General features: G+C 51.4%; 1 protein-coding gene across 1 annotated transcript; it reads left to right on the top strand.

Annotated features, from left to right (window-relative positions):
- Window positions 1-5,032: 5,032 nt before the first annotated feature.
- On the top strand, window positions 5,033-6,571 carry TMEM121 (transmembrane protein 121). Its single transcript, XM_071749796.1, has one exon. It carries the CDS (start codon window positions 5,255-5,257, stop codon window positions 6,191-6,193), a length of 939 nt encoding a protein of 312 aa, XP_071605897.1. The 5' UTR covers window positions 5,033-5,254; the 3' UTR covers window positions 6,194-6,571.
- The last annotated feature ends 5,699 nt before the right edge of the window (window positions 6,572-12,270 follow it).

Genomic DNA, 12,270 nt, shown 5'->3' with positions numbered 1-12,270 from the left:
GTCAAATAGCATCAAATTCAAGATGCTTGGGAACAGGGAGCTTTTCCCAGCAGCTCTGACCACCAACATCAGCAGGATTGGTGGGAAAGCCCTGGCCAGGGTGGCCCAGGGGGACAGGGCCATGAATATGAAAGGCCATCCATCCATCCATCCATCCACCCATCCCTCCCTCCATCCATCCTTCCATCCATAGATCATAGAATCCTAGAATTGGCTGGGTTGGAAGGGACCTCAGAGATCATCAAAGTCCAACCCTTGATCCACTCCCACTGCAGTTCCCAGCCCATGGCACTGAGTGCCACATCCAGGCTCTTTTGAAATATCTCCAGGGATGGAGAATCCACCCCTTCCCTGGGCAGCCCATTCCAATGGCTGAGCACCCTCTCCAGAAAGAAATTCTTTCTAATGTCCAACCTAAACCTCCCCTGGCACAACTTGAGACCTCTTGTGCCCTCTTGTCTTGCTGAGAGTTGCCTGGGAAAAGAGCCCAACCCCCCCCTGGCTCCAACCTCCTTTCAGGGAGTTGGAGAGAGTGATGAGGTCTCCCCTGAGCCTCCTCTTCTCCAGCCTCAACACCCCCAGCTCCCTCAGCCTCTCCTCATAGGATCTGTGCTCCAGTCCCTTCCCCAGCCCAGTTGCCTCCTTTGGACCTGCTCCAGCACCTCAATCTCCTTCCTGAGCTGAGGGGCCCAGAACTGGACACAGGACTCAAGCTGTGGCCTCCCCAGGGCTGAGCACAGGGGCAGAATCCCTTCCCTGGACCTGCTGGCCACGCTGTTCCTGAGCCAGCCCAGGATGCCATTGGCCTTCTTGGCCACCTGGGCACACTGCTGGCTCATGTTCAGCCTCCATTCCTCCCTCCCTCCCTCCATCCATCCATCCATCCATCCCTCCCTCCTGTGCAGGGCTCTGCTCTGGACAAGCAGGACTTTCCCACCCCATCACAGAACTGACACAATGAAGAGATTTTCTCTGCCACCCCTGCTGCACTGCTTATTTTGGGCAGGTTCTGGGCACAGGTTTCAGCTCTTTCCCTGTTTCTCACTGCACCTCCACAGCCAATTATCTGTAATCATTAGTGAGTGGCCTGTTTCCTCCTTCAGACCCAATTAGTGGGCAGGCTCTGGAAAAATCCTCCTCAATCTCATTTCCTTCAGAGGATGCACAGGTACAGGAGGAGACAGCCCAGAACAACCTCCCCCATTCCCCAGAGCAGGAGCATCCCCTTTCCATCATTCCCTAGGGAAGGGAGAGCAGGGGAAATTCCCAACCTGGAGCTTGGTGATGCTGAACCAGCCACCTTGCAATGGTTCTCAGTCAGAGGAGAATTTTCTCCCCCTACAAACCCCATCCTTGGGTGGTGCAGAGTGCTGGCAATGAAAGGGTCACACCAGATTTTAGCAATTAAAGCTAAATTAAACCTCCCCCCTCCTGCTTGCTTGGCTCTTACCTGGTGACTGATGCCATCCCCTGGGGTGGCTCCTTGGCAAAAGGTGGCTTTGCCCATCAGAGGGCCGAGAAAAAGGGGAGCTTTGGATCTGCACTCAGGCAAGCTGGAATAAATCAAGAGCCATTAACTTGCAAATGAATCCTGAAGCAATGTGGCATCCTAACTACCTGGGAACCACCTCGTGTATACTTTTGCCTCCCTCCCTCCCTCTTTTATTTATAGGCAAAATTTATATCACTTCAATAATTCATCCTGATTTGCCAGGTAGGGCCAGGGCTGGGGAGGTGCCTGCTGGCTGTGGCTTTCAGTGCCTCCTGGGCTTGCCTGCAGGCTGGAAGTTGGGATTTGTACCAATGTGCAGGGATGCTGGGGTCCTGCTGGGTGCTGGAGCAGCAAGCAGAGGTGGGAGAGGATGCAGGAGGGCACTGGTGATGGGTGCTGGTGCTAATTCATCACCCTGCACCCAGGGTGGAAAATGCAGTTTAATTTCTTCCAAGCTGATGGTGGAGCAAGGCTGGGACTCCACCTGCTCTGGTGAGCCCAGAGAAGCTGAGAGGGCTGGGAAAAATAGGTATAAGACTAAAAAATAACTCCCCAACAGAGCCAGCTACCTCTGACCAGCTCCTGGAGGGGTTATTGGGTGCTTTTGCTGCTTTGCAAGCAACAGAACTGTGTGCACAGGGCAGTGGGAGGGGAGAATATTTGGGTATGGATTCAATTCTGTCCCAGTAAAGAGGCCCAGAGTTGCCAAGACTGAAGCATCCTGCAATACCTGCTCCCAGGAGCAGGATGCAAAGAATCCTCTCCCATAGGCTCCCTGAAATCTGTAACACTCTGAGCCTGACACACTGAGGTGAGCTGCCTTTTATTTACAAGAATGCCTGCAGGAAGAAAGAAAAAAAAATTGAGTAATTTTCTAGACAAGTATTTGCCTCAGATAAGGTCTCATGGCTACCTCGTGGCTCATTTTCCTGTCTCTCCAGCACATTTCTCAAGCAGTGTCTGAACATGTTGTCAAATGCCATCATTTAAAAGTTATAAATCTGGATTTTCAGGAGTAATCGTGGTTTAAAAGCTCCCTGGGTTTTTTTGAGTCCTCCAAAGAGAGTTTTTCATGCCCCCTGCTTGGTCACACATCACTCAAACAGGGATGCTCTGCTCCAAGGAGAGAGAATTCCAAGGATTTCCATAGAGCAGGAGGGCTGGGAGAGGCAGGGAAAATACCAGCTGGAAAACAAGAAGAGCTTGCACTTCAGCACACACTAGGAAACTCTCTGCAAAAACCAAGAGAGGTGCTTGCCCTGGGTAATAGAGGATTTAACCCAAGAGCAAACAGCCCCACAAACCCCTTCCTCCCCTCCCAAAACTCACCTGAACAAATGAAGATGTTAGGAAACCCATCCCAAGCTGCTGGGATCCTTCAGGAGCAGATGGGAGGGAAGAATCCACTGCCTGAACATATTTTTTTATTATTTTTTTTTCCCTGAAAACAATCTGCTCAGCACCAGTGGTGAAAGGCCACTGTGAATTAATATCATCAGTTTTTAGCTGTGAATTAATATCATCTGGTGCCTCCCCAAGGGGCAGGGCAGGGTTTTTCTGGGGACTTTCAGCTGGGCATGAGGATGGCTCAGAGCTTGGGAAATTCCCCTGGACAGAGGGGCAGGATTTAGGAACAAGCTGCTTCCTACTCTTAACGTGCTGTGCTGCACCCCCTGCCCTTTAAATAACTCCTGCCTTCTGGAGGCATAAATACATAAGTGGGAAAGGAAAAAAAAAAAACCCCACCATTTCCTCCTGAAAGACCTAATTTATCTGGAATTATCCATCCTTGGCTATAAATCCCCTTTAAAACTTGGCATGAGTTTAAAAGCTGTTACAGCAGTGATTGGATATTTTTACCCAAATCCTCAAGAAAGAACACACTGAAGCCCTAAATGACAGCCCAGAGACATCCCAAAGAGCTGCACTGGTGAGACTGGGGCTGCTGGGAGGGCCTTGACTGGGAAGCATCATTTAGGGATGCTCATGAAGCCCTCCTCATCCTTTCAGTTGCTTTCTGAGCATTTCCTGCTCAGAAAACACTTTAATCTGCCAGTTTTCCCTGCTGTGCATAAGTCCAGCAGTGGAATCCCAGGAGCTCTGGGGGGGGTCCCAGCTGGGGAAGGAATTTTCAAGGCTCCTGTCAGTTTTCTGAGCACCACATCCTCTCCTGCCACATCCTTTGGGAAGCAGGGCACTTATCCCTGGTGTCCACCTCCTCAGAGCTGGCTCTGGCACATCTGGCTTCCCCCTTTTTATTATTTTTTCTTCTCTCCTTGAAGCTGGAGAGACTCCAGCTTTTATTTCATTGAGGCCTCATAAACATAAGCAGCTGCAAAACACTTCCCTGTGCAAAGCAGAGTAGGTATTAAAAACAATTCCTTAGGCTTGGCTTCTTCCCTTCAACCTCCACCTCTGCCTCTCTCCCTGAAAGAGGAAAGAGCCCAGATTTTTGTGTCCCTGTTAAGCAAAACCAGTGCCACCAAATCCCTCCAACAGCTCCGGGGGTCCTGCCTCCCCTTCTGCAAGGCTGACCCCATGGGCTGGGTAAAAATAAAAATGAAAAAATAAAAAAGAAAAAGAAATAGGAAAAGAAAAAGGAAAAAAAAAAAAAAAGGAAAAGGAAAAGGAAAAGGAAAAGGAAAAGGAAAAGGAAAAGGAAAAGGAAAAGGAAAAGGAAAAGGAAAAGGAAAAGGAAAAGGAAAAGGAAAAGGAAAAGGAAAAGGAAAAGAAGAGCCTGCAGACCCAGCAGTCTGCCTTCACCACCCAGAGGTGTCATGTCCAGGCCATCATTTCCACCAGTGAGGGCTGTGGGCTGGTGACCCCTGGGCAGATGTGGTTCCATAGGATGAGCTGTATGATCTATAGGGTTCTCTGTGGGGTCCCAGGGAGCTGCTACACACGTAGGGGAAGCTGCCACACTGCACGTGATGGGAATATCTGAGTGTGATCATCATCCCCCTCCTCCCTTCTGTGGTCCAGAAAGCTCCTGGGACCTCGTGTTGCCCCAGGGACAGCCCCATGCTGGACACCCATCTCCATCCTCAGGAAAAGGGGTTCAGCAGGAAGCCAGGCACAGGGGGGTGGGATGGTGCCTGCTGGGGTCCTGATTTAATGAAGGGGGAGCTGGGGTGGGCTTGGTGTCCCTAACATCCATTCCCTGCCCTTTTTTTTCCAGGGATAGAGGGATGCATGTGCAGCTCGGAGCAGCAGGAGGACAGCACAGCCCCGCAGAGATAGGAGTGGAGTTGGTTCACCCTGAGGACACAGAGGGACCTTCCAGGCTCCAGGGAAGTGTGGGGCTTCCCAGGGAAGAGGAGAACTCCCCATCCTGCCCTACCAGCCAGCCCTGCCACCTGCCTGCCACGCTCCCAGGGCTTTGCACCGACATCTGGAGCTGGGAGCTAGGGGGTGGTTTTGCACCCCAGGATCACTGGGGAGCCTGACAATGCCAGGGGACCTGTCACAGAGGAGGGACATCCCTCCAGGAGGCCCTGCACACCTCTGAGCTGCTGCTGGTGGGGTTGGTGGGGTTGGTGGTGGGGTTGGTGGGGGCGGGTGCGTGGGGCAGAGATCCACGGGGCAAAGGAGTGAGTGGGGTGTGGAGCTGCCAGCCGAGCCACTGCTCCTCTGAGGACCTCTCCCCGAGGTTTTGGGGGGGAGGAAGCAGCCCTTAAAGCCTGGCTTTGGTGCAGATGTGTCCCTGCACCCTGCCAGCGGGGCTGCTCCCTTAGCGGCGGCGGCGCGGCCCTGGGTGTCACCATGGTGCTGCCGCCCCCCGACAGGCGCCACGTCTGCCTGACCACCATCGTCATCGTCACCAGCATGGCCTTCATGGACGCCTACCTGGTGGAGCAGAACCAGGGGCCTCGGAAAATCGGGGTCTGCATCATCGTGCTGGTGGGGGACATCTGCTTCCTCATCGTCCTGCGCTACGTGGCCGTCTGGGTCGGGGCGGAGGTGAAGACGGCCAAGAGGGGCTATGCCATGATCCTCTGGTTCCTCTACGTCTTCGTCCTGGAGATCAAGCTCTACTTCATCTTTCAGAACTACAAAGCTGACAAAAAAAACCTGGAGACGGTGGCCAGGAAAGCCCTGACCTTGCTCCTTTCCATCTGCGTGCCGGGGCTCTACCTGGTGCTGGTGGCCTTGGACAGCATGGAGTACATCAGGACCTTCAGGAAGAAAGAGGATTTAAGGGGACGCCTCTTCTGGGTGGCCCTCGACCTCTTGGATATCTTGGACATCCAGGCCAACCTGTGGGAGCCCCACAGGACTGGTTTGCCCATCTGGGCGGAGGGGCTGATGTTTTTCTACTGCTACATCCTGCTCCTGATCCTGCCCTGCGTCTCCCTCAGCGAGATCAGCATGCAAGGGGAGCACATTGCCCCCCAAAAAATGATGCTCTACCCCGTCCTCAGCCTCGTCACCATCAACATCGTCACCATCTTCATCCGGGCCGTCAACATGATCCTCTTCCAGGACAGCAGGGTCTCCACCATCTTCATTGGCAAGAACATCATTGCCATTGCCACCAAGGCCTGCACCTTCCTCGAGTACAAACGCCAGGTGAAGGAATTCCCCCAAAACGCCATCGCCCTGGAGCTCCAGCAGAACTCCCTCTCCCACAACCAAACCATCCACGGCGCCCAGGGCATCCCCCACGAGCCCTCGCCCACCAGTGAGATCCTGGACACATGAGGGGGTCACCCCCATCCCAGGCTGGGTTGGGATAACCCTGTGCCAAGGGGAAGGTGGGGATGCAGCAGGGGGATGGAGCCACAGACAAATCCTGGCAGTGAGGGCTCTTCCAGGCACAAAAATACCAACAAAAATACCCCCAGACCTCTTCATCTCAGGTATAAACCCCCCTCCTCCCCTCCCAAGGAGTCCTCCAGACAAACCAAATGAACCTATAAAAGGACCAGAACCTCACTCTCCATCCCAAGCAAAGACTGCTAAGGTTGCAATGTCCCTTTTTAATGTCCCCTTGGGCACCTCCCCCTTTACTGCGAGCCTGGAACGAAGATTTTGTTACCTTTTTATGGAGTTGGGGGGGGGGACACAGGTGTGTACAGGTTTGGGGTGGGATGGGGGGGACCTGTGAGTCAGTAAAACCCTGTGATTGTAGATGTCTTCTTATCTCCAATGGCTGTGTTTACAATTTCCTATTTATAATGGTTCTGGGGTCATTGGTCTCCTTGGGGTGGGTTTGGGGTGGGAGGGAGCAGCATCCCTGGGGCTGCCCCAAAGCCTTGGTCCCCTTGAGATGGGTTTGGGGTGGGAGCAGCATCCCTGGGGCTGCTCCAAAGCCTTGGTCCCCTTGAGATGGGTTTGGGGTGGGAGGGAACAGCATCCCTGGGGCTGCCCCAAAGCCTTGGTCCCCTTGAGATGGGTTTGGGGTGGGAGGGAGCAGCATCCCTGGGGCTGCCCCAAAGCCTTGGTCCCCTTGAGATGGGTTTGGGGTGGGAGGGAGCAGCATCCCTGCAGCAGGGAGCCAGAAGGAGCAATGTTTGCCAAGCTAAAGCTGCTGGGTTGTGTCTTTCACTCACTTGGAACAACTCAGCACAAGATTTCTATTTTTAATAGGGTCTCTCTGCCTCTCCCCACTGCTGCCAAGCCTCCCACCCAGGCAGGCAGAGGCACCCAGGAGGGCTCCAAGCCTATGGATGGCACTGATGGATTTCACTCCAGCATCAGGCATTTATAAAGAGCTGCTTTCCACAGCTACTGTATTTTTAAAATAAAATATTGAACAAAAAAAAGGAAAAAAAAAAAGAAAAAAAATTTAAAAAAACCCAAACCCACAACCCCCTCCAAAAAAAAAAAATAAAAAAAAATAAAAGGAACTGGGAAGGATGTGCTGCCCCAGGCTCAGGAATGGGCAGGGGTCTTGAGGGGGCTCAACCAGCCATGGGCAACAGGGCAAGGGGCATTTGGCCAATAAAAGCCCCATGAGAGCTGTGGCTTCTGGTGGTCTCTTTTCTGCCAATGTGGGAAGGGATGGAGGCAGCTCCCATAGAACCTAAATCACCCCTCTCCACTTATATCCATCTCCTCCAGGTCCCCAGGCACCATCCCAAGGTGCTGTGCCCAGAGTGGTGGGCACAGAAAACAAATAAATCATTTTTCCACCTGAAAAGCAGCCCCAGGGGCTTGGACACCTCTCAGAAACCTTCACACAGGGAGAAAAGCAGGAAAGCTGCACCTCAAACATGCTGCAGGATAAGATTTTTTTCTAAATGAAACATCTAATTTTGAGGAGACAAAATAAAATGCCTCATGCTGTTGATATTTCTCTTCCACTTGCCAAATTTAACCTAAATCCAGGAATCATTGGAGCCTCCACCTTTCCAGCCCATCAGGATCTATTCAGAACCTTCCATCCAGCCCTGATCCAGCCTTCCAAATCTAGGACAATCACAGCCCTGCCAAACCCTCCTTGTCCCCCCCTGTCACTCCGAGATGACCCTGGGGAGTTCTATACTGGGAACAAAACTGCTGGGAAATAAAATTGTGTCTTTTCCAACACAAATGAGTTTTCAATAGATTTTTGCTATCTGGAAAAGTTTCTTCCCTTAATTCCCTCGGAGAACAGGAGAGGAAGACAGATGATTTAAAAGGTATTAGCAGGAAATAATTAAATAGCTATATTGTCCTGGAATACCTATGGAATTACACATTACATCTCTACTGGTGCTGTTAAAATCCACGAGATTAACATCAGGACAATTAACTACCAGGTATCAAATAACATTCAGCCTCTCTGTTAGGGAACTAATTCAGGAGCCTTTGTGTTTCAGCTCTTTCCCACACCTGAGCAGAGGAAAATCTGAAGATTCTGGAAGCCTGGTGCTGGGATGTGCCCCTAAAGCAGTGCCCAGCATCAGGCTGCATCCACAGCAGAAATTAAAATATGGGTGAAATAAATTACCCTGAGGTAAATAAATAACCCTGGGGATAAAATAAATTACTCTGGGGTTGCTCTGCCAGGTTGTTGCATGGATTTATTATTTTTTTTTAGCCTGCTAGCTTGCTCTCCAGCCATGCCTGGTGTTGGAATAAGTGAATATTCCCCTGAGCTTCATCTCTTGGTTTATTCCCAGGAGAGATGCTGAGGTGGCAGTGGGGTTGCTCAGGGTGCTGGGCTCCCCCCTGCCTCTTAGTTAGGGGAAAATGATAATTTTTGCCTCGGGCAATGAGAACTAAAGGAAAGAATTAAAACTAAAGAGGCTGGAACTGAGCAGGTTTTTTCAGCTCTCCACTCAGCAGCTGTGTCACTCCTTTAGGAAATCCAAAACCCTCCCAGACTCCCACCTGCTGAAGCAAAAGCAGCACAGAGAGGTACAAATCCTCCAGTGGCAGCATCCTTCCCTGCCTCTCAAAAAAAACCCAAAATATGGGCACAAGGGAGCCCTTGGACTTGGCTGGGAGAGGTTGGTGGTCCCTGGGGACCTGACTGGTGATGTCCCAGCAGTTACCAACCTGCTGGCTCAACACCTCCTTCCAAACCAAGGGACAGCCCCTGGAGAAGCCAAGTTCCCCCTGGAGCTTGTAGGGGACACCAGAGTAATGCCACAAAACCTGAGCCTCTCTGAGCCTTCCTAAGCTGCTCCTGAAAAGCCAAAAAAAAAAAATTGTTCCAGTCCTGCACAGACAGACAGAGTCTGTGATGGCTCTTTGGGAGGCAGGGATGGGTTGGAATGGATCCAAACACTTCCCAAGCATTGGAGAGCTGCAGAAGAGGAGCTCAGAAGGAAGAGGAGCAGAGCAAGTTGTACCTGGCTGGTGTGAAGCCTCAAATCCAGAGAAATCTGTCCTGGCCACTCACCAAACATTTGGATGAAGAGGCAGCAATGAGCTTGTGCTGAAACGTGCCTGATGTCACCTGTGAGAAGAGCCTGGACCCAGTTCTGGTGTCCCCAAAGCCTCGTGGTACCTGGTGTCACCTGTGAGAAGAGCCTGGACCCAGTTCTGGTGTCCCCAAAGCCTCATGGTACCTGATGTTACCTGTGAGAAGAGCCTGGACCCACTTCTTGTGTCCCCAAAGCCTCCTGGTACCTGATGTTACCTGTGAGAAGAGCCTGGACCCACTTCTTGTGTCTCCAGAGCCTCGTGGTACCTGATGTCACCTGTGAGAAGAGCCTGGACCCAGTTCTGGTGTCCCCAAAGCTTTATGGTACCTGATGTCACCTGTGAGAAGAGCCTGGACCCAGTTCTGGTGTCCCCAAAGCCTCGTGGTACCTGATGTCACCTGTGAGAAGAGCCTGGACCCACTTCTTGTGTCCCCAAAGCCTCGTGGTACCTGATGTCACCTGTGAGAAGAGCCTGGACCCACTTCTTGTGTCTCCAGAGCCTCGTGGTACCTGATATCACCTGTGAGAAGAGCCTGGACCCAGTTCTGGTGTCCCCAAAGCTTTATGGTACCTGATGTCACCTGTGAGAAGAGCCTGGACCCAGTTCTGGTGTCCCCAAAGCCTCGTGGTACCTGATGTCACCTGTGAGAAGAGCCTGGACCCACTTCTTGTGTCCCCAGAGCCTCGTGGTACCTGCAGGACCTCCACATCCTTGTTGCCTTGGGCTCCATCACCAGATGCTTTCTCCCTTCCTGGGATCCTGTATCCCCTGGGATGTTTGTAGGGTCTCCAAGTGCCTGAGAGGGATGGGGAGAAGAAGGACAGTGAGCAGAAGGGTCCCACATCCTGCTGCCACCCATGCCCTGCCACCCCCAACCAGATGGAAATGAGCAAAATGAGCAGTTTGGGTTTTTTTTTCTTTACTTTAGTTCAGCCTGAGTTAATTTGTTTATTGGAGGGAGCCTAAACATCCCTGCTGGTAACTGGTTTCCTCCTGCCTGCCCCAGATTCACTGCACTTTTTAAACTCAGGCCAATGCTGCAATAAAAAAATAAAAATAAAATTGAAGGGCAGGTGTCCAGAGCATGGTAAAAGCAACTGCAGCCCTCTTAAATTCCTCCTGCCCAGGCTCTGTGGCAAAAGTTTGGATTTCTCCTTTATTTAATCCTATCTTTGAATGCCCTGGATTTTTCAGCTGTGTCTGGTTTTTTAGGGCTGGTATCCTTGAAGGATAATATCCCTTTAAGTTACTGATTCAGGCTTGCTCATTTAATTTCACCTTAATAAGGATTTTATGTGGTTTTGACATGTTCAGTGTCTCAAATGTATTGACCCAGCAGCCTGAAGAAGCATCATGTCCAGAACGGCTCAGGAAACATTAAAAAGTCCTTGGCAAGTGATATTGATTGCCCTCTTTTAGAGCTGTTTGAAGACACACAGCAGACTGAGTCCTGGAGCTTGGTTTTTATGGAAATTTCCCTGATGTTACAGCATTTCAGGTGTGCAAAAGGCATTTACAAACCAACCTCTGGAAGTGGTTCTTTGGGATGGGAAGAAGAAGAGGTGGTCCTGCTGCTGGGATGCTGTCAGGAGGGAGATGCTGAAGGAAAAATGCTGCAGAGAGATAGGAAAAAAGTCACCTCCAAGGAAGGAGCACCCAGGTTTAAATAAAGGAGTCAGGAAGATGCCCAGATCCTCCCCATTGGTGTATCCCAAGGGAAAACCCTGCCCATGGCTCACTGGGGACTTGCTGGGACACACTGAGCAAAATTAAATCACCTTCTGCCCTCTGTCCTTACAGCTGGGGCTGCCCCTGTGACTCTCCAGAGCTAAAATATCCTCAGCCTGTGGAGAAATGCACGTGGGTGGGGGGCAAGGAGTGCAACAGAGGGAAAAATAAGATTAAGAATGATCCATTGGGGGGGGAGATGGGAATGGGATGGAAAAGGAGCATAATTAGCACCTGGTAGCCAAAACCTGCACACAGGTTACACCCCACCTCTCTGATGGTTTGAAAAAGCAATTTCTTAGCTGGAACCAATTTCCTCCAGCCCCAGCAAGGGTGATTACTGCTTAGGGGTGCCTTGCATCCAGGCAGAAAACCAGGAGCAGGACAGCAGCATCCCCAGCTGCACAGCCCCTTGTTATTCTGGGGGTGATGCTGGCACAGGCTCTAGCCCTGCACAGCTCAGCGTTTGGGTAGGGCAGAGGGTGTCCCCAAAAGCTGGGAAATCAGACAGATGCAATGAGGAGGGATTTGGGTCCAAGGAAGAGCCTTCTTCACCCTTAAAGAAGTGACAGAAGAGGTGTTGCTGTGACACCAACACTTTGGGCCATGATGCCAGGGGACGTGCAGGTCATGGTAGCCACAAACCATGGGTGAGTGATCACCCTTGCCTTGGTCTCCAGGCTCCCTCAGTTCTCCAAATTTCCCATGAAATGCTCACCCAGTGTTGGGGCTGAGGGTGCTGAGAAGCAGAGGACAGCACCTTGGGTGCTGGGGTGGGTGATGCCAGGGTCCTGAAGCTTGTTCTGCTTCAGGAAAGCAGAAAAAGGCCCTGTTTCCCTTTTTTTTGCACTAGTGCCAGGGAGAACTTAGTATTCCAAAACTGTTTTTCAGATGTTTCACTTCACAGCTGGTGGAATGAACTCGGAGAACTCAATAAACCTCTTTGTAAGAAATTATCTCTCATTAATCTCCCCAATGAGGCTGGCACCTGGGAGAGGATAAATCCTTACCTGCACATGCCAGCAGACAGGGGAATGGCCCACAGGCAATAAGCACACGATACAGGGAGAATCCCAAATGCCAAATAGAGAACAAATCCTGATAAAATTTTCCTCCTGGGAAGATGATAGCAGCACTTGGAGGAGATGGATCCTCGGTGGAATGGCTTTTAGTAGGATATAGGGCAGTACTCA

Source organism: Heliangelus exortis, chromosome 8 (assembly GCF_036169615.1).
Source record: "Heliangelus exortis chromosome 8, bHelExo1.hap1, whole genome shotgun sequence".
Classification (NCBI taxonomy): Eukaryota; Metazoa; Chordata; class Aves; order Apodiformes; family Trochilidae; genus Heliangelus; species Heliangelus exortis.
This window is presented reverse-complemented; position numbering and strand designations above follow the sequence as displayed.